Raw genomic sequence first — 21403 nt, forward strand, 5'->3', positions numbered from 1 at the left:
GTGTCGGTGACCCCTGACCCCTGCCCTTTGCCCCCAGGTCCCCGCGGTGGCGGTCAGTGACCCCGGGGGGTGTCGGTGACCCCTGACCCCTGCCCTTTGCCCCCAGGTCCCCGCGGTGGCGGTCAGTGACCCCGGGGGGTGTCGGTGACCCCTGACCCTTGACCTTTGCCCCCAGGTCCCCACGGTGGCGGCCGCTGGCCCTGGCGCTGCCGCTGGCCCTGGGGGGGGCGCTGTCCCTGGGCTACGCTCTGGCCCAACCCCCCCGGCGGCGCCGGGCGCGGCTCCTGCTGGAGGGCGTGGCCAGGTTCTGCAGGTGAGGGGCGGGGGGGGGTCCCGGGGGGGTTTGGGGGGTCCTGGGGGGAATTTGGGAGGTCCCAGGTGGAATTTGGGGATCCTGGGGGGGGTTTGGGGGGTCCCAGGTGGAATTTGGGGGATCCCGGGGGGGGGGGTTGGGGGGTCCTGGGGGGGTTTGGGGGGTCCCGGGGGGAATTTGGGGGGTCCTGGGGGGAATTTGGGAGGTCCCAGGTGGAATTTGGGGGATCCTGGGGGGGGTTTGGGGGGTCCCGGGGGAGTTTGAGGGGGCCTGGGGGGGTTTGGGGGGTCCCGGGTGGAATTTGGGGGGTCCCGGGGGGGGTTTGGGGGGTCCCGGGTGGAATTTGGGGGGTCCTGGGGGGGTTTGGGGTGTCCTGGGAGGTCCCAGGTGGAATTTGGGGTGTCCCGGGGGGGTTTGGGGGGTCCTGGGGGGGGTTTGGGGGGTCCCGGGTGGAATTTGGGGGGTCCCGGGGGGGGTTTGGGGGGTCCCGGGGGCAATTTGGGGGGTTCCGGGGGGGGTTTGGGGGGGTCCTGGGGGGAATTTGGGGGGTCCCAGGGGGGGTTTGGGGGGTCCCGGGGGAGTTTGAGGGGGCCTGGGGGGGTTTGGGGGGTCCCGGGTGGAATTTGGGGGGTCCCGGGGGGGTTTGGGGTGTCCTGGGAGGTCCCAGGTGGAATTTGGGGTGTCCTGGGGGGGATTTGGGGGGTCCTGGAGGGGGCTTGGGGGGTCCCAGGTGGAATTTCGGGGTATTTGAGGGAGGAATTTGGGGGGTTCTGGGGGGATTTGGGGGGTCCTGAGGGGGGTTTGGGGGGTCCCGGGGGGGTTTGGGGGTATTTGAGGGGGAATTTGGGGAGTCCTGGGGGGATTTGGGGGGTCTTGGGAGGTCCCAGGTGGAATTTGGGGGGTTCTGGGGGGGTTTTGGGGGATCCCGGGGGGGATTTGGGGGGTCCTGGGAGGTCCCAAGTGGAATTTGGGGGATCCTGGGGGGGTTTGGGGAGTCCTGGCAGGAATTTGGGGGGTCCCGGAAGGATTTGGGGGGTCCTGGGGGGTTTGAGGGTTCCCAGGTGGAATTTGGGGGTCCCTGGGTGTTTTTTGGGGGTCCCCGGTTGTTTTTTTGGGGTCTCCGGGTGATTTTCGGGGTCTCCGGGTGATTTTCGGGGTCTCCAGGTGATTTTGGGGGTCCCTGGTTGTTTTTTGGGTGTCCCTGGGTTATTTTTTGGGGTCTCCAGGTGTTTTTTTGGGGGTCCCCAGTTGTTTTTTGGGGTCTCCGGGTGATTTTTGGGGGTCCCGGAGTGTTTTTTGGGGTCTCCGGGTGATTTTTGGGGTCTCCAGGTGATTTTTGGGGGTCCCTGGATGTTTTTTGGGGGTTTCCGGGTGATTTTCGGGGTCTCCGGGTGTTTTTTTGGGGTCCCCGGTTGTTTTCGGGGTCTCCGGGTGATTTTGGGGTCCCCGGCCCCCCCGCTGCCCCCCAGGTCGCTCTCCGTGGGTCCCTGGGTGTTTTTTCGGGGTCTCCGGGTGATTTTTGGGGGTCTCCAGGTGATTTTCGGGGTCTCCGGGTGATTTTCGGGGTCCCCGGTTGTTTTCGGGGTCTCCGGGTGATTTTGGGGTCCCCGGCCCCCCCGCTGCCCCCCAGGTCGCTCTCTGTGGGTCCCGGGGTGTTTTTTGGGGTCTCCAGGTGATTTTCGGGGTCTCCGGGTGTTTTTTGGGGGTCCCTGGATTTTTTCGGGGTCTCCGGGTGATTTTTGGGGGTCCCCGGGTGTTTTTTGGGGTCTCCGGGTGATTTTTGGGGGTCTCCGGGTGATTTTCGGGGGTCCCCGGTTGTTTTTCGGGGTCTCCGGGTGATTTTTGGGGGTCCCAGGGTTGTTTTTTGGGGGTCCCCGGTTGTTTTTTGGGGTCCCCTGTTGTTTTTTGGGGTCTCCAGGTGATTTTTGGGGGTCCCCGGTTGTTTTTCGGGGTCTCCGGGTGATTTTGGGGCCCCCGCCCCCCCGCTGCCCCCCAGGTCGCTCTCCGTGGGTCTCCACATCTCCCTGGATTACTGGTGGACCACCAACGTGGAGCTGCGCGGCCTCGACCAGGTGGGGCCGGGTTTGGGGGGCCCCGGGGGGATTCTGGGGAATTTCGGGAATTTTGGGGGAATTTGGGGAATTTTTGGGGATTTGGGGGGATTTTGGGGGAATTTTGGGAATTTTTGGAGGGTCCCAAGAGGGTTTTGGGGGGAGAAATTTGGGGATTTTTTTTTTTTTTTTGGGGGGGGGGTTGGGGAAGATTTTGGGGGTCTCTGAGGTTTGGGGGACATTCCCTGACCCCTGAGTGACCCCTGATCTCTGTGTGACCCCTGAGTGACCCCTGAGAGATCCCTGACCTCTGAGTGACCCCTGAGTGCCCCCTAAGTGACTCCTGACCTCTGAGTGACCCCTGAATGACCCCTCACCTCTGTGTGGCCCCTGAGCGACCCCTGACCTCTGTGTGACCCCTGTGTGACCCCTGAGAGATCCCTGATCTCTGAGTGACCCCTGAGTGACCCCTGAGTGATCCCTGACCTGTGTGACTCCTGTGTGACCCCTGAGTGACCTCTGAGTGATCCTTGACCTCTGTGTGACCCCTGAGTGACCCCTGAGTGACCCCTGACCCCTGAGTGACCCCTGAGTGACCCCTAAGTGACCCCTGACCTCTGAGTGACCCCTGAGTGATCCCTGACCTCTGAGTGATCCTTGACCTCTGTGTGACCCCTAAGTGACCCCTGAGTGATCCCTGACCTCTGAGTGATCCTTGACCTCTGTGTGACCCCTGAGTGACCCCTGAGTGATCCCTGACCTCTGAGTGACCCCTGACCTCTGTGAGACCCCCGTGTGCGTGTCCCCGTGTCCCCAGCACAGCCCCGGTTACCTGTTGGCCGTGTCACACCTGCGCGTGTGTCACACCTGTGTGTGTGTCACACCTGCGCGTGTGTCACACCTGTGCACGTGTCACACCTGTGCGCGTGTCACACCTGTGTGTGTGTCACACCTGTGTGTGTGTCACACCTGTGCGTGTCACACCTGTGCGTGTGTCACACCTGTGCGTGTCACACCTGTGTGTGTGTCACACCTGTGTGTGTCTCACACCTGTGTGTGTGTCACACCTGTGTGCGTGTCACACCTGCGCGTGTGTCACACCTGTGTGTGTGTCACACCTGCGCGTGTGTCACACCTGTGCGCGTGTCACACCTGTGCGCGTGTCACACCTGTGTGTGTGTCACACCTGTGTGTCTCACACCTGTGCGCGTGTCACACCTGTGCGCGTGTCACAGCTGCGTGTGTCTCACACCTGTGCGTGTGTCACACCTGTGCGTGTCACACCTGTGCGTGTGTCACACCTGTGCGCGTGTCACACCTGCGTGTGTCTCACACCTGTGCGTGTGTCACACCTGTGCGTGTGTCACACCTGTGCGTGTCACACCTGTGCGTGTGTCACACCTGTGTGTGTCTCACACCTGTGTGTGTCTCACACCTGTGCGTGTGTCACACCTGTGCGTGTCACACCTGTACGCGTGTCACACCTGTGTGTGTCTCACACCTGTGTGTCACACCTGTGCGTGTGTCACACCTGTGCGCGTGTCACACCTGCGTGTGTCTCACACCTGTGCGTGTGTCACACCTGTGCGTGTGTCACACCTGTGTGTGTCTCACACCTGTGTGTGTCTCACACCTGTGCGTGTGTCACACCTGTGCGTGTCACACCTGTACGCGTGTCACACCTGTGTGTGTCTCACACCTGTGTGTCACACCTGTGCGTGTGTCACACCTGTGCGCGTGTCACACCTGCGTGTGTCTCACACCTGTGCGTGTGTCACACCTGTGTGTGTCTCACACCTGTGTGTGTCTCACACCTGTGCGTGTGTCACACCTGTGCGTGTCACACCTGTACGCGTGTCACACCTGTGTGTGTCTCACACCTGTGTGTCACACCTGTGCGTGTGTCACACCTGTGCGCGTGTCACACCTGCGTGTGTCTCACACCTGTGCGTGTGTCACACCTGTGCGTGTGTCACACCTGTGCGCGTGTCACACCTGCGCGTGTGTCACACCTGTGTGTGTGTCACACCTGTGCGTGTGTCACACCTGTGCGCATGTCACACCTGTGCGCATGTCACACCTGCGTGTGTCACACCTGTGCGTGTGTCACACCTGTGCGTGTGTCACACCTGTGCGCGTGTCACACCTGCGTGTGTCTCACACCTGTGCGTGTGTCACACCTGTGCGTGTGTCACACCTGTGCGCATGTCACACCTGCGTGTGTCTCACACCTGTGTGTGTCTCACACCTGTGCGTGTGTCACACCTGTGCGTGTGTCACACCTGTGCGCATGTCACACCTGCGTGTGTCTCACACCTGTGTGTGTCTCACACCTGTGCGTGTGTCACACCTGTGCGTGTGTCACACCTGTGCGCATGTCACACCTGCGTGTGTCTCACACCTGTGTGTGTCTCACACCTGTGCGTGTGTCACACCTGTGCGTGTGTCACACCTGTGCGCATGTCACACCTGCGTGTGTCACACCTGTGCGTGTCTCACACCTGTGCGTGTCCCCGTGTCCCCAGCACAGCCCCGGGTACCTGTCGGCCATGTCACACCTGTGCGTGTGTCACACCTGTGCGTGTCTCACACCTGTGTGTGTGTCACACCTGTGCGTGTGTCACACCTGTGCGTGTGTCACACTTGTGTGTGTGTGTCACACCTGTGCGCGTGTCACACCTGTGCGTGTCCCCGTGTCCCCAGCACAGCCCCGGGTACCTGTCGGCCGTGTCACACCTGTGCGCGTGTCACACCTGTGCGCGTGTCACACCTGCGCGTGTCCCCGTGTCCCCAGCACAGCCCCGGGTACCTGTCGGCCATGTCGGGCTGTCACCGCCGCGCGGGGCAGCGCCTCCTGCAGGGGGCGCTCTCCAACGGCGGGCTCTACGTCAAGCTGGGCCAGGGGCTCTGCGCCCTCGACCACCTGCTGCCGCCTGAGGTGACGATGACGCTGCGGCCGCTGGAGGACAGCGCCAGCCCCCGGGGACACCAGGAGGTGACACTGGGGACAGTGGGGACAGTGGGGACACTGGGGACACCGGGGACACTGGGGACAGCGGGGACACTGGGGACAGCGGGGACACTGGGGACACTGGGGACACTGGGGACACTGGGGACACTGGGGACACCGGGGACAATGGGGACACTGGGGACACTGGGGACACTGGGGACACCGGGGACAATGGGGACACTGGGGACAATGGGGACACTGGGGACAATGGGGACACTGGGGACACTGGGGACACCGGGGACAATGGGGACACTGGGGACAATGGGGACACTGGGGACAATGGGGACACTGGGGACACCGGGGACACCGGGGACAGCGGGGACACTGGGGACAGTGGGGACACCGGGGACACCGGGGACAGCGGGGACACTGGGGACACTGGGGACAGCGGGGACACTGGGGACACTGGGGACACTGGGGACAGTGGGGACAATGGGGACACTGGGGACACTGGGGACACTGGGGACAGTGGGGACAATGGGGACACTGGGGGGACACCGGGGACACTGGGGGGACACTGGGGACACTGGGGACACTGGGGACACTGGGGACAGTGGGGACACTGGGGACACTGGGGACACTGGGGACACCGGGGACAATGGGGACAATGGGGACACTGGGGACACTGGGGACACCGGGGACAATGGGGACACTGGGGACACTGGGGACACTGGGGACACTGGGGACACTGGGGACACCGGGGACAATGGGGACACTGGGGACACTGGGGACACTGGGGACACTGGGGACACTGGGGGGACACCGGGGACACTGGGGGGACACTGGGGACACTGGGGACACTGGGGCCACCGGGGACACCGGGGACACTGGGGACAGTGGGGACACTGGGGACACTGGGGACACTGGGGACACTGGGGGGACACTGGGGACACTGGGGGGACACTGGGGACACTGGGGACACTGGGGGGACACTGGGGACACTGGGGACACTGGGGACAATGGGGACACTGGGGACACTGGGGACAATGGGGACAATGGGGACATTGGGGACACTGGGGACACTGGGGACACTGGGGACACTGGGGACAATGGGGACAATGGGGACAATGGGGACAGCGGGGACACTGGGGACAGTGGGGACACTGGGGACACTGGGGACAGCGGGGACACTGGGGACACTGGGGACACTGGGGACACTGGGGACAGTGGGGACACTGGGGACACTGGGGACAGTGGGGACACTGGGGACACTGGGGACACTGGGGACACCGGGGACAATGGGGACAATGGGGACACTGGGGACACTGGGGACACCGGGGACAATGGGGACACTGGGGACACTGGGGACACTGGGGACAGTGGGGACAATGGGGACACTGGGGGGACACCGGGGACACTGGGGACAATGGGGACACTGGGGACACTGGGGACACTGGGGACACTGGGGACAGCGGGGACACTGGGGACACTGGGGACACTGGGGACACTGGGGACAGCGGGGACACTGGGGACACTGGGGACACTGGGGACACTGGGGACAGTGGGGACACTGGGGACACTGGGGACAATGGGGACATTGGGGACACCGGGGACACTGGGGAGATTGGGGACACTGTGGCACCTGTCGTCCCTTGGACTTGGGGACACCAAAGTCCCCAGGGAGGGGGTGGAGGGAGGTTCCCAGTGTCCCTCACCTGTCCCTCACCTGTCCCCTCACCTGTCCCTCACCTGTCCCCTCACCTGTCCCCTCACCTGTCCCCTCACCTGTCCCTCACCTGTCCCCTCACCTGTCCCCTCACCTGTCCCCTCACCTGTCCCTCACCTGTCCCCTCACCTGTCCCCTCACCTGTCCCCTCACCTGTCCCCTCACCTGTCCCCTCACCTGTCCCAGGTGGACGAGCTGTTCCTGGAGGATTTCCAGACCACGCCTTCCGGAATGTTCCGCGACTTCGACTACGAGCCGGTGGCGGCCGCCAGCCTGGCCCAGGTGCACCGCGCCACCCTCCCCGACGGGACCCCCGTGGCCGTCAAGGTGTGACCCTGGGCCGGGCGGGACCTACCTGGGGGACAGGTGAGGGTGGGCGGGGTGAGGGGGGGCGGCTCCGAGCCCCGCCCGGGTGACCCCGCCCCGCCCAGGTGCAGTACCTGGACCTGCGGGATCGCTTCGAGGGCGACATGAGGACCCTGGAGCTGCTGCTGCGCCTGGTGGAGTTCATGCACCCCGACTTCGCCCTGGGCTGGGTGCTGCAGGTGAGGGGGCGCACCTGGGCGCACCTGGGCACACCTGGGCACACCTGGGATACACCTGGGGACACCTGGGGACACCTGGGATACACCTGTCCCCACTGCCTGGTGGAGTTCATGCACCCCGACTTCGCCCTGGGCTGGGTGCTGCAGGTGAGGGGGCGCACCTGGGGACACCTGGGCACACCTGGAGACACCTGGGCACACCTGGGGACACCTGGGGACACCTGGGATACCCCTGTCCCCACTGCCTAGTGGAGTTCATGCACCCCGACTTCGCCCTGGGCTGGGTGCTGCAGGTGAGGGGGCGCACCTGGGCGCACCTGGGGACACCTGGGGACACCTGGGATACACCTGGGGACACCTGGGGACACCTGGGATACACCTGTCCCCACTGCCTGGTGGAGTTCATGCACCCCGACTTCGCCCTGGGCTGGGTGCTGCAGGTGAGGGGGCGCACCTGGGGACACCTGGGCACACCTGGAGACACCTGGGCACACCTGGGGACACCTGGGGACACCTGGGATACCCCTGTCCCCACTGCCTAGTGGAGTTCATGCACCCCGACTTCGCCCTGGGCTGGGTGCTGCAGGTGAGGGGGCGCACCTGGGGACACCTGGGCACACCTGGAGACACCTGGGCACACCTGGGGACACCTGGGGACACCTGGGATACCCCTGTCCCCACTGCCTAGTGGAGTTCATGCACCCCGACTTCGCCCTGGGCTGGGTGCTGCAGGTGAGGGGGCGCACCTGGGCGCACCTGGGGACACCTGGGGACACCTGGGGACAGCTGGGATACACCTGGGGACACGGGATACACCTGGGCACACCTGGGGACACCTGGGCACACCTGGGGACACCTGGGATACACCTGGGCACACCTGGGGACACCTGGGCACACCTGGGGACACCTGGGATACACCTGGGCACACCTGGGGACACCTGGGCACACCTGGGCACACCTGGGCGCACCTGGGGACACCTGGGGACAGCTGGGCACACCTGGGATACACCCGGGCACACCTGGGCACACCTGGACACACCTGGGATACACCTGGGGACACCTGGGCACACCTGGGCACATCTGGGCACACCTGTCCCCACTGCCTGGTGGAGTTCATGCATTCACCTCTTCTCACCTGTCTCACTCACCTGTCTCACCTGTCCCCAGGAGCTGAAGGGGACGCTGTCCCCTGTGTCACTCTCACCTGTCCCTCACCTGTCCCTCACCTGTCTCACCTGTGTCTCACCTGTCCAGGAGCTGAAGGGGACACTGTCCCTCACCTGTCTCACCTGTCTCACCTGTCCAGGAGCTGAAGGGGACACTGTCCCTCACCTGTCTCACCTGTCTCACCTGTCCAGGAGCTGAAGGGGACACTGTCCCTCACCTGTCCCTCGCCTGTCCCTCACCTGTCTCACCTGTGTCTCACCTGTCCAGGAGCTGAAGGGGACGCTGGCGCTGGAGCTGGATTTCGAGAACGAGGCGCGGAACTCGGAGCGCTGCGGGCGGGACCTGGGACACCTGAGAGGGGTGACGGTGCCCAGGGTGCACTGGGGGCACTGCAGCAAGGTGAGACACACCTGGGCACACCTGGGGACACACCTGGGGACAGCTGGGGACAGCTGGGGACACACCTGGGGACAGCTGGGACACACCTGGGCACACCTGGGGACAGCTGGGACACACCTGGGCACACCTGGGACACACCTGGGGACAGCTGGGGACATCTGGGGACACACCTGGGTCACACCTGGAGACACACCTGGGCACACCTGGGGACAGCTGGGACACACCTGGGCACACCTGGGGATACCTGGGGACGCACCTGGGGACACTGCAGCACGGTGGGGACACGGGGCCAGGTGACACGGGGACCGGTGACACGGGGACAGGTGACACGGGACAGGTGACACGGGGCCAGGTGACACGGGGCCAGGTGACACGGGGACAGGTGACACTGGGCCAGATGACACGGGGACAGGTGACACGGGACAGGTGACACGGGGCCAGGTGACACGGGGACAGATGACACGGGGACAGGTGACACGGGGCCAGGTGACACGGGGACAGGTGACACGGGGACAGGTGACACGGGGCAGGTGACACGGGGCCAGGTGACACAGGCCAGGTGACACGGGCCAGGTGACACGGGCCAGGTGACACGGGGACAGGTGACATGGGGACAGGTGACACGGGGCCAGGTGACACAGGCCAGGTGACACAGGCCAGGTGACACGGGGCCAGGTGACACAGGCCAGGTGACACGGGCCAGGTGACACGGGGCCAGGTGACACGGGACAGGTGACACGGGGGACAGGTGACACGGGGCCAGATGACACGGGGACAGGTGACACGGGGCCCAGGTGACACGGGGCAGGTGACACGGGGCAGGTGACACGGGACAGGTGACACGGGACAGGGATGCTGGGGCCGGGGGGACAGGAGGAGCTGGCGGTGGGGGCGGGGCCGGGCTGGGCGTCACCTGGAGTGACGTCACCGTGTCCCCCATCCCTGTGTCCCTTTGTCCCTGTGTCCCCTCGCTGTCCCCTCTGTCCCCTCGCTGTCCCCTGGTGTCCCCATCCCTGTCACCATCGCCGTCGCTGTCCCTGGGTCCCCATCCCTGTGTCCCTTTGTCCTTGTCCCTGTGCCCCGCTGTCCCCGTTGTCCCCGTGTGTCCCCTGTTGTCCCCCTGTGTCCCCCTGTGTCCCCACTGTCCCCGCTGTCCCCGTTGTCCCTGCTGTCCCCCACTGTCCCCGTTGTCCCCACTGTCCCCGCTGTCCCCGCTGTCCCCACTGTCCCCGCTGTCCCCACTGTCCCCACTGTCCCCGCTGTCCCCACTGTCCCCGTTGTCCCCACTGTCCCCGCTGTCCCCGCTGTCCCCACTGTCCCCACTGTCCCCGCTGTCCCCACTGTCCCCACTGTCCCCGCTGTCCCCCCGTTGTCCCCCCGTTGTCCCCCCCGTGTCCCCGCTGTCCCCGCTGTCCCCGTTGTCCCCCCGTGTCCCCGTTGTCCCCCCGTGTCCCCGCTGTCCCCAGCGCGTGCTGACGGCCGATTTCTGCGACGGCTGCAAGATCACCAACGTCGAGGGGATCCGGGAGCTGGGCCTGGGCCTCCGAGACGTCAGTGCCGCGGGGCCCCGGCTGTGCCCGAGGGTCCCCGAGGGTCCCCAACTGTCCCCAAGTGTCCCCGAGTGTCCCCAAGTGTCCCCGGGTGTCCCCAAGGGTCCTCGAGTGTCCCCGAGTGTCCCCGGGTGTCCCCGGGTGTCCCCAAGTGTCCCCAACTGTCCCCAACTGTCCCCAAGGGTCCCCAAGTGTCCCCGGGTGTCCCCAAGTGTCCCCGAGTGTCCCCAACTGTCCCCAACTGTCCGCAAGGGTCCCCAACTGTCCCCAAGTGTCCCCAACTGTCCGCAAGGGTCCCCAACTGTCCCCGAGTGTCCCCAGGTGTCCCCGGGTGTCCCCGGGTGTCCCCGAGGGTCCCCGAGGGTCCCCGGGTGGCCCTGGGTGTCCCCAACTGTCCCCAGCTGTCCACAAGGGTCCCCAACTGTCCCCAAGTGTCCCCGAGTGTCCCCGAGTGTCCCCAGGGGGGTCCCGGGTGTCCCTGTCCCCTCCTGCCTTGGGGACAACGTCCGAGGGGATTTGGTCCCTGGGGAATCTGGGGGAATTTTGGGGAATTTGGGGGAATTTTGGGGAATTTTGGGGAATTTTGGGGAATTTTGGGGAATTTTGGGGGGTTCCCCGGGGTTCCCTGAGGATTTAGGGGGGTCCTGAGTTGGGTGGTTTTTTTTGGGGGAGGGGTCCCTGGAGGGATTTGGGGTTTTTTGGGGGGGGTTTGGGAAATTTTTGGGGGGTTTTGGGTGTTTTTTGGGGGATTTTAGGGGTTTTTGGGGTGGTTTTGGGGTTTTGGGGGTTTTTCGGGGGGTTTGGGGGGGTTTTTTGGGGGGATTTGGGGGGTTTTTCGGGTGTTTTGGAGTTTTTGGGGGGGATTTGGGGTTTTTGGGGGTGGTTTCGGGAAATTTTTGGGGGGTTTGGGGCGTTTTTGGGTGTTTTTCGGGGGTTTTGTGGGTTTTTGGGTTTTTTGGGGGGGATCCCTGAGACCCCCTGGGCCCCATTGCTGATCCAGGGGTTTTTTGGGGTGTTTTTGGGGTGTTTTTGGGGTGTTTTGGGGTGTTTTGGGGTGATTTCGGGGTGTTTTGGGTGGTTTGGGGGTGTTTCAGGGTGTTTTTGGGGTGGTTTTGGGGTGGTTTTGGGTGTTTTGGGGTGTTTTCGGGGTTCCTGATGCTGCTGTTGCCCAATTGCTGATCCAGGGGATTTTGGGAGTATTTGAGGTGTTTTTGGGTGTTTTTGGGATTTTTTGGGGTGTTTTGGGGTCCCTGACCACTTCTTTTGCCCCATTGCTGATCCAGGGGATTTTTGGGGTGATTTTTGGGTGATTTCGGGGTGGTTTTGTGGTCTCTGAGCTCCCCCTGTGCCCCATTGCTGATCCAGGGGATTTTTGGGGTGTTGTGGGCTGGTTTTGGGGTGTTTTGGGGTGTTTTTGGGTGTTTTGGACTGGTTTTGGGGTGTTTTGATGTGATTTCGGGGTGTTTTTGGGGTGTTTTTGGGGTGTTTTTGGGGTGTTTCGGGGTGTTTCAGGGTGTTTTTGGGGTGTTTTCGGGATGTTTCGGGGTCCCTGAGCCCCCTTTCTCCCTCCCCAGACCGCCGAGAAGCTGATCCAGGTGTTCGCCGAGCAGATTTTCTACACCGGCTTCATCCACGCGGATCCGCACCCCGGGAACGGTAACGGGGAGGGGGGGACCCCAAAAACGGGGAGGGGGCCCCAAAACGGGGAGGGGACCCCAAAACGGGGAGGGGACCCCAAAACGGGGAGGGGACCCCAAAAATGGGGAGGGGACCCCAAAACGGGGAGGGGACCCCAAAAATGGGGAGGGGACCCCAAAATTGGTGGAGGGAAATCCCAAAACGAGGTGACCCCAAAACCGAGAGGGGAAACCCCAAAACTGGGGTGGGGGGAAAATCCCAAAATTGGGGAGGAGACCCTAAAACTGGGGAGGGGGAAATCCTAAAAATGGGGGGGGGGACACCCCAAAATCGGGGAGGGGACCCGAAGTCCAGGAGGGGAACCCCAAAAAAGGGAGTTTCCCCCAAAAAAGGGAGTTCCCCCCAAAAAAGGGAGTTCCCCCCAAAAAAAGGGTCCCCAATTAAGGGGGTCCCCCCCCCCAAAAAAAGGGGGTGCCCCAAAAATAGAAGAGTCTCCCCCCCAAAAAAAACCGGGAGTCCCAAAAATACGGTGCCCCCAAAAAAAGGGAATCTCAAAAAAACGGGGATCCCCAAAAAGGGGGATCCCCAAAAAAAGGGGTCCGAAAAAAAGAGGTCCCCAAAAAATGGGGATCCCCAAAAAAAGGGGTCCGAAAAAAAGAGGTCCCAAAAAAATGGGGATCCCCAAAAAAAAGGTGATCCCGAAAAACGGGGATCCCAAAAAAAACGGGGATCCCCAAAAAAGGGGTCCCAAAAAAAGGGGGGGCCCAAAAAAAGAGGTCCCCAAAAAAATGGGGATCCCCCCAAAAACGGGGATCCCCAAAAAAGGAAATCCTCAAAAAAGGGGATCCCCAAAAAAAGGGGGATCCCCAAAAAAAGATCCCCCCGAAAAAAGGACATCCCCAAAAAAGGGGGTCCCCCCCCAAAAAAAAACCGATCCCCAAAAAAAATGAGAGAGGGGAGGGTCCCCCCCAAACCTCGGGGGGGTCCCCAAAATCCCGGGGGGTCCCCCAAACCTCGGGGGGGTCCCCAAAATCCCGGGGGGGTCCCCAAACCTCGGGGGGGTCCCCAAAATCCCGGGGTCCCCCCCAATTTCCCGTTTCCCGGGCAGTGCTGGTGCGGAGGGGCCCCGACGGGAAGGCGCAGCTGGTGCTGCTGGACCACGGCCTGTACGAGACCCTGAGCGAGAGGTGAGGGCGCCCCAAAAACCCCTCGGGGGGACCCCAAAATACCCCGGGGGACCCCAAAATACCCCGGGGGACCCCAAAATATTCCGGGGGACCCCAAAATACCCCCGGGGGGACCCAAAATATCCCGGGGGACCCCAAAATATCCCCGGGGACCCCAAAATATCCCGGGGACCCCAAAAAACCCGAGGGATCCCAAAAAACCCCGGGGACCCCAAAATATCCCGGGGACCCCAAAATATCCCCGGGGACCCCAAAATATCCCGGGGGACCCCAAAAACCCGGGGGGACCCCAAAATATCCCGGGGACCCCAAAATATCCCCGGGGACCCCAAAAAACCCCAGGGGACCCCAAAAAACCCCCGGGAACCCCAAAATACCCCCGGGGGACCCCAAAAAACCCCGGGGGACCCCAAAATACCCCCCGGGGGACCCCAAAATACCCCCGGGGGACCCCAAAAGAGCCGGGGGGACCCCAAAAAACCCGGGGGGGACCCCAAAATATCCCGGGGAAATATCCCAAAATCTGGGCGGGAAATCCCGAAATTTGGGGGGCGGGAAATCCCGAAATTTGGGCGGGAAATCCCAAAATTTGGGCGGGAAATCCCAAATCTGGGGGGGATGGGGTGGGGGGTTCCCCCAAAGCTAGGGGGTCCCCAAATTGGAGGGGGGGTCCCCAAAATCCGGGTGGGGGAACCCCGAAACCCCCGAGAGGGAAATCCCGGAATTCGGGTGGGAAATGCCGAAATTTTGGCGGGAAATCCCAAAATTTGGGCGGGAAATCCCAAAGTTTTGGCGGGAAATCCCAAAATTCGGGCTGGAAATCCCAAAATTCAGGCGGGAAATCCCGAAATTTTGGCGGGAAATCCTGAAATGTTGGCGGGAAATGCCGAAATTCGGGCGGGAAATCCCAAAATTCGGGCGGGAAATCCCGAAATTCGGGTGGGAAATCCCAAAATTCGGGCGGGAAATCCCAAAATTCTGGCGGGAAATCCCGAGATTTTGGCGGGAAATCCCAAAATTCGGGCGGGAAATCCTGAAATTTGGGCGGGAAATGCCGAAATTTTGGCGGGAAATCCCAAAATTTTGGCGGGAAATCCCAAAATTCGGGCGGGAAATCCCAAAATTTTGGTGGGAAATCCCAAAATTTTGGCGGGAAATCCCAAAATCTTGGCGGGAAATCCCAAAATTCGGGCGGAAAATGCCGAAATTTTGGCGGGAAATGCCAAAATCTTGGCGGGAAATGCCGAAATTTTGGCGGGAAATGCCAAAATCTTGGCGGGAAATGCCGAAATCTTGGCGGGAAATCCCAAAATTCGGGCGGGAAATCCCGAAATTTTGGCGGGAAATCCCAAAATTCGGGCGGGAAATGCCAAAATTCGGGCGGGAAATCCCGAACCTGGGGGGTGCCCGGTTTTTGGGGGGGTCCCCACAACCGCCCCGTGCCCCCCGCAGGGACCGGGCGTCGCTGTGCGGCCTCTGGCGGGCGATCGTGCTGCGCGACCGCGACGGCATGAGGGAGCGGGGCGCGGGAACTGGGGGTGCACGGTGAGGGGGAGGGGCGCCGGAAACGGGGGGGAGCCGGAAATGGGGAGGGGGAGCCGGAAACGGGGAGGGGAGCCGGAAATGGGGAGGGGGACACCGGAAATGGGGAGGGGAGCCGGAAACGGGGAGGGGGAGCCGGAAATGGGGAGGGGGAGCCGGAAATGGGGAGGGGAGACCGGAAATGGGGAGGGGAGCCGGAAACGGGGAGGGGGAGCCGGAAATGGGGAGGGGGAGCCCGGAAATGGGGAGGGGGAGCCGGAAATGGGGAGGGGGAGCCCGGAAATGGGGAGGGGGAGCCGGAAATGGGGAGGGGGAGCCGGAAATGGGGAGGGGAGCCCGGAAATGGGGAGGGGGAGACCGGAAATGGGGAGGGGGAGCCCGGAAATGGGGAGGGGGACACAGGAAATGGGGAGGGGAGCCGGAAATGGGGAGGGGGAGCCGGAAATGGGGAGGGGAGCCCGGAAATGGGGAGGGGAGACCGGAAATGGGGAGGGAACCCCGGAAATGGGGAGGGGGAGCCGGAAATGGGGAGGGGGAGCCCGGAAATGGGGAGGGGGATCCCGGAAATGGGGAGGGGACCCCGGAAATGGGGAGGGGAGCCGGAAATGGGGAGAGGGAGCCCGGAAAGAGGGAGCCCGGAAATGGGGAGGGGGAGCCCGGAAATGGGGAGGGGAGCCCGGAAATGGGGAGGGGGAGCCGGAAATGGGGAGGGGAGCCCAAAATGTGACCCCAAAGCGTTACCTGAGTTACCTGGGGGTCACCTGGGGGTCACCTGGGGGTCACCTGGGGGTTACCTGGGGGTTCTGGGGTCACCTGGGGGTCACCTGGGGGTCACCTGGGGGTTACCTGGGGGTTCTGGGGTCACCTGGGGGTCACCTGGGGGTTACCTGGGAGTTACCTGGGAGTTCCGGGGTCACCTGGGGGTTACCTGGGGGTTCCGGGGTCACCTGGGGGTTAGCTGAGAGTTACCTGGAAGTTCCGGGGTCACCTGGGGGTCACCTGGGGGTCACCTGGGGGTTACCTGGGGGTTCCGGGGTCACCTGGGGGTCACCTGTCCATCTCCCCCGCCCAGACTATTACCTGTTCTCGGAGATGCTGCTGCAGCGCCCCCTGGGGGTCACCTGGGGATCACCTGGGGGTTACCTGGGGGTCACCTGGGGGTTCTGGGGTCACCTGGGGATCACCTGGGGTCACCTGGGGTCACCTGGGGGTCACCTGTCCCCCCATCTCCCCGCCCAGACTATTACCTGTTCTCGGAGATGCTGCTGCAGCGCCCCCTGGGCGGCGCCGACTCTCGTCTCCTGGGCCCTGCGGGAGCTCACCTGGCCCAGGTGGGCGGCCCCGGCCCCGGCCCTCCGCCGGGGCCTCACCTGGGCGGCGCCGAGGGCCGCCTGAGCGGCGAGGAGCGGCGCTACATGCAGAGCATGGCGGCGCGCCGCTTCCCGCAGGTGCTGGGCGTGCTGCGGGCGCTGCCCCGCCCCATGCTGCTGGTCTTCCGCAACATCAACACCGTGCGCAGCGTGCACGCCGCCCTGGGCGCGCCCGCCGACAGGTGCGGCATCATGGCCCGCAGGTGAGCGCGGGGGGAGGGGAGGGGGGGGTGGGGCTGGGTCACGGGTGTGGCCCGGGTGTGTCCAGGTGTGTCCAGGCGTGTCACAGGTGTGTGTGTGACGGTCACAGGTGTGTGTGAGGGTCACGGGTGTGGCCCAGGTGTGTCCCGGGTGTGTGTGACGGTCACAGGTGTGTCCAGGTGTGTCCCGGGTGTGTGTGAGGGTCACGGGTGTGTCCAGGTGTGTCCCAGGTGTGTGTGAGGGTCACAGGTGTGTCCAGGTGTGTGTGTGATGGTCACGGGTGTGTGTGAGGGTCACAGGTGTGTCCAGGTGTGTCCCGGGTGTGTGTGAGGGTCACGGGTGTGTCCAGGTGTGTCCAGGTGTGTGTGAGGGTCACAGGTGTGTCCAGGTGTGTGTGTGATGGTCACGGGTGTGTGTGAGGGTCACAGGTGTGTCCAGGTGTGTCCCGGGTGTGTGTGAGGGTCACGGGTGTGTCCAGGTGTGTCCCAGGTGTGTGTGAGGGTCACAGGTGTGTCCAGGTGTGTGTGAGGGTCACAGGTGTGTCCAGGTGTGTCCCGGGTGTGTGTGTGACGGTCACAGGTGTGTGTGAGGGTCACGGGTGTGGCCCAGGTGTGTCCAGGTGTGTCCCGGGTGTGTGTGTGACGGTCACAGGTGTGTGAGGGTCACCGGTGTGTGTGACGGTCACAGGTGTGTCCCAGGTGTGTCCCGGGTGTGTGTGAGGGTCACAGGTGTGGCCTGGGTGTGTCCAGGTGTGCCACAGGTGTGTGTGTGATGGTCACAGGTGTGTACAGGTGTGTGTGAGGGTCACAGGTGTGTCCCAGGTGTGTCCAGGTGTGTCCCAGGTGTGTGTGAGGGTCACAGGTGTGTCCCAGGTGTGTCCAGGTGTGTCCCAGGTGTGTGTGAGGGTCACAGGTGTGTCCCAGGTGTGTCCAGGTGTGTCCCGGGTGTGTGTGCGGGTCACAGGTGTGTGAAGGTCACCGGTGTGTGTGAGGGTCACGGGTGTGTCCAGGTGTGTGTGTGACAGTCACAGGTGTGTGTGAGGGTTCCAGGTGTGTGTGAGAGTCACGGATGTGCCTCAGGTGTGTCCAGGTGTGTGTGAGGGTCACAGGTGTGTGTGAGGGTCACAGGTGTGCCTCAGGTGTGTGTGTGACGGCCACAGGTGTGTCCTGGGTGTGTGTGCGGGTCACAGGTGTATCCAGGTGTGTCCCAGGTGTGTCCCGGGTGTGTGTGTGATGGTCACAGGTGTGTCCCAGGTGTGTCCAGGTGTGTCCCGGGTGTGTCCCAGGTGTGTGTGATGCTCACAAGAGTGCCCCAGGTGTGTGAAGGTCCCAGGTGTGTCCAGGTGTGCCTCATGCGTGTGTCCCTTTTGGGGCTGCCCAGGTGAGCCCTGGGGCCTGTTGGGACACCCAGGTGAGCTCAGGTGTTCCCAGGTGAGCTCAGGTGAGGTCTGGGAGGGTTCGGGGTGTCCAGGTGTTCCCCAGGTGTGCCCAGGTGAGCTCAGGTGTGCCCAGGTGTTCCCAGGTGTTCCCAGGTGAGCTCAGGTGTGCCCAGGTGTCCCCAGGTGTGTTCGTAGGTGTGCCCAGGTGTGTCCAGGTGTTCCCAGGTGTCCCCAGGTGTTCCCAGGTGTGCCCAGGTGTTCCCAGGTGTGCCCAGGTGAGCTCAGGTGTGCCCTTCCCCCGCAGCGCCGTGCGCAGCTGGAGCCGCCTGCGGGGGGGTCCCGGGGGCTCCCTGAGGCAGCGGCTGCACCTGGGCTGGGAGAGCCTCAAGTTCGAGCTGGCCCTCAGGTGAGGGGGCGGGGCGCCGGTGGGGGCGTGGCCGGGGCTGTGGGAGGGGCTCAGGTGTGGTTTGGGGTGTGGGTGTGGCTCAGGTGGGGGCGTGGCTCAGGGGTGTGGGAGGGGCTCGTGGGGGAGCGCTCAGGTGAGGGGGTGGGGCTCAGGTGTGTGGGGGAGGGGCTCAGGTGGGGGCGTGGCTCAGGGGTGTGGGAGGGGCTCGTGGGGAGCGCTCAGGTGAGGGGGCGGGGCTCAGGTGTGGGGGGGAGGGGCTCAGGTGTCTTTGGGGGTGCTCCGGTGTGTGGGGGCGTGGCTCAGGTGGGGGCGTGGCTCAGGGGTGTGGGAGGGGCTTGTGAGGGGCACTCAGGTGTGTGGGAGGGGCTCAGGTGTGTGGGAGGGGTCAGGTGTGGGGGAGGGGCTCAGGTGTGTGGGAGGGGTCAGGTGTGGGGGAGGGGCTCAGGTGGGGGCGTGGCTCAGGTGTCTTTGGGGGTGCTCAGGTGTGTGGGGGGAGGGGCTCAGGTGGGGGCGTGGCTCAGGGGTGTGGGAGGGGCTCGTGGGGGGTGCTCAGGTGAGGGGGCGGGGCGCAGGTGTGGGGGGAAGGGCTCAAGTGTGGGCGTGGTCAGGTGTGGGGGGAGGGGCTCGTGGGGAGCGCTCAGGTGAGGGGGCGGGGCTCAGGTGTGGGGGGAGGGGCTCAGGTGTCTTTGGGGGTGCTCCGGTGTGTGGGGGCGTGGCTCAGGTGGGGGCGTGGCTCAGGTGTCTTTGGGGCTGCTCAGGTGTGTGTGGGAGGGGCTCAGGTGGGGGCGTGGCTCAGGTGGGGGCGTGGCTCAGGTGTCTTTGGGGGTGCTCAGGTGTGTGTGGGGGGGCGTGGCTCAGGTGGGGGCGTGGCTCAGGTGGGGGCGTGGCTCAGGTGTGCGGGGTGGTCCCTAGGGAGGAGCTCAGGGGTGTGCCCCTCCCCCCCCCCAGGTGAGCTCACCTGTCCCCTCCCCTCCCCTCCCCCCCCAGGTTCGAGTGGTTCCGGTTCCGGTTTTTGGCGGCGGCGCTGCGGCTGCTCAGCCGCTGGGGGGCGCTGCCGCCGGGCGAGCACCTGCCGCAGGTGATGCGCGCCTGAGGGCGGCGCCAGAGGCGGCCGACACCTGCCGAGACGAGTCGGGTAAAAACGCCCGAGACGCGGGTAAAAACACCCGAAATTCGGTAAAAAACACCCGAAATCTGGTAAAAAACACCCGAAACTCAGCCGGGAACAGCCGAAAACACCCGAAATCCGGGTAAAAACACCCGAAATTCCATTAAAAACACCCAAAATCCGGGTAAAAACACCCGAAATTCAGTTTAAAACACCCGAAATTCGGTTAAAAACACCCGAAATCCGGGTAAAAAACACCCGAAATTCGGTTAAAAAAACACCCGAAATTCCATTTAAAACACCCGAAATTCAGTTTAAAAAACCCGAAACTCGGTAAAAAACCACCCGAAATCCAGTAAAAAACACCCAAAATTCCGTTAAAAACGCACGAGACTCGGGTAAAAACGCCCGAGACTCGGGTAAAAACACCCGAAATCCGGTAAAAAACACCCGAAACTCAGCCGGGAACAGCCGAAAACACCCGAAATTCGGTTAAAAACACCCGAAATTCCATTAAAAACACCCGAAATCCGGGTAAAAACACCCGAAATTTGGTAAAAAACCCCCCACAATTCGCTTAAAAACACCCGAGATTTGGTTAAAAACAAAATCCGGTTAAAACCACCCGAAATTCTGTTAAAAACACCCGAAATTTGGTTTAAAACACCCGAAATTCCGTTAAAAACACCCGAAATCCGGGTAAAAACACCCGAAATCCGGGTAAAAACACCTGAAACTCAGCCGGGAGCAGCCGAAAACACCCGAAATCCGGGTAAAAATACCCGAAATTCGGTAAAAAACACCCGAAATCCGGGTAAAAACACCCGAAATTTGGTTAAAAACACCCGAAATTCCGACGGGAGCAGCCGAAAACACCCGAAATCTGGTAAAAAACCACCCGAAATCCGGTAAAAAACACCCAAAACTTGGTTAAAAACATCCGAAATCCGGTAAAAAACACCCGAAATTCCGTTAAAAACACCCGAAATCCGGGTAAAAACACCCGAAACTTGGTTAAAAACACCCGAAACTCGGGTAAAAACACCCGAAATCCGGTAAAAAATACCCAAAATCCAGTAAAAACACCCGAAATTCGGTAAAAACACCCGAAATTCAGCCGGGAACAGCCGAAAACACCCGAAATCCGGGTAAAAACACCCGAAATTTGATTAAAAACACCCGAAATCCGGTAAAAAACACCCGAAATCCAGTTAAAAACACCCGAAATCCGGTTAAAACCACCCGAAATACACCAAAAATCGGCTGGGAACAGCCCAAACCACCCAAAATTTGGCTAAAAACCCCCGAAATTCGGTTAAAAACCCCCGAAATTCACCCAAAAATCAATCAAAAAAAAAAAAAAAATCCAGGTCCGGCTGAAAAGGTGGAAAATCCACGTGAAAAGCGGCAAAACCGCCCCCAAACCCGGCGGGAAACATCTGGAGCAGACCGAAAATCCGCTGGAAACATCTGGAGACGCGTCCCCCTCCCCCCCCCTCCCCCCCCCCCGGAAATATCCCGGAGCGGCCGGAAAACCGGCGAAAACTCCGCCGAGGAAAAGCGGGAAAAGCCCCTCCCCCCCCCCCACCCAAAAAAAACCCCGCGGGGAACATCTGGGGGAACATCTGGCGAGCAGCTGGAAACATCTGGAGGCGCCCAAAAAAAAGGGGGAAAAAAAAGAGGCGAAAGCGGCTGAAAAACGTCGAAAATCCGCCCCAAAAAAAGAAAAAAACCGCGCGGAAGGAGCTGGAAACATCTGGAAGAGGCCGAGGAACATCTGGAAACGCCCCTCCCCCACCCCCACCCCCCAAAAAACCCCAAAATCGCCCCAAAAACCCCCCCGAGCTCCCCTCCCCCCGCGGCCGGAATTCA

The 21403-nt window shown here is 62.6% G+C and overlaps 1 protein-coding gene across 5 annotated transcripts; it reads left to right on the forward strand.

Annotated features, from left to right (window-relative positions):
* The first annotated feature begins 250 nt into the window (after positions 1-250).
* Positions 251-21066, forward strand: ADCK5 (aarF domain containing kinase 5). Of its 5 annotated transcripts, XM_066208794.1 has the most exons (14): positions 251-313; positions 2310-2385; positions 5159-5359; positions 7227-7367; positions 7472-7585; positions 9020-9151; positions 10618-10701; positions 12276-12357; positions 13448-13526; positions 14979-15064; positions 16141-16217; positions 16454-16641; positions 18322-18423; positions 19411-19606. In XM_066208794.1, the coding sequence occupies exons 3-14, from the start codon at positions 5183-5185 to the stop codon at positions 19514-19516; spliced, it is 1368 nt and encodes a 455-aa protein (XP_066064891.1). In that variant the 5' UTR covers positions 251-313; positions 2310-2385; positions 5159-5182; the 3' UTR covers positions 19517-19606. The 5 variants fall into 5 exon arrangements, with proteins under 5 accessions (XP_066064891.1, XP_066064887.1, XP_066064890.1 ...); XM_066208790.1 differs by lacking the exons at positions 251-313; positions 10618-10701; positions 16141-16217 and having other exon boundaries at positions 2155-2385; positions 14979-15071; positions 16308-16641; positions 19411-21066; XM_066208793.1 differs by lacking the exons at positions 251-313; positions 16141-16217; positions 16454-16641 and having other exon boundaries at positions 2155-2385; positions 14979-15071.
* Positions 21067-21403: the final 337 nt, after the last annotated feature.

This window comes from Chamaea fasciata, unplaced genomic scaffold (genome assembly GCF_029207755.1).
Source record: "Chamaea fasciata isolate MVZ Bird 193981 ecotype frontalis unplaced genomic scaffold, bChaFas1.0.hap1 SCAF_475, whole genome shotgun sequence".
Taxonomy (NCBI): Eukaryota; Metazoa; Chordata; class Aves; order Passeriformes; family Sylviidae; genus Chamaea; species Chamaea fasciata.

Excerpts from the sequence above, each read along its gene's own strand:
- ADCK5 (XM_066208790.1), top strand. The coding sequence starts at position 5,183 with ATGTCGGGCTGTCACCGCCGCGCGGGGCAGCGCCTCCTGCAGGGGGCG. Across the intron at positions 7,586-9,019 it reads CCCTGGGCTGGGTGCTGCAG|GAGCTGAAGGGGACGCTGGC; the intron begins GTGAGGGGGCGC and ends TCACCTGTCCAG. Across the intron at positions 15,072-16,307 it reads GCGGGAACTGGGGGTGCACG|ACTATTACCTGTTCTCGGAG; the intron begins GTGAGGGGGAGG and ends CTCCCCGCCCAG.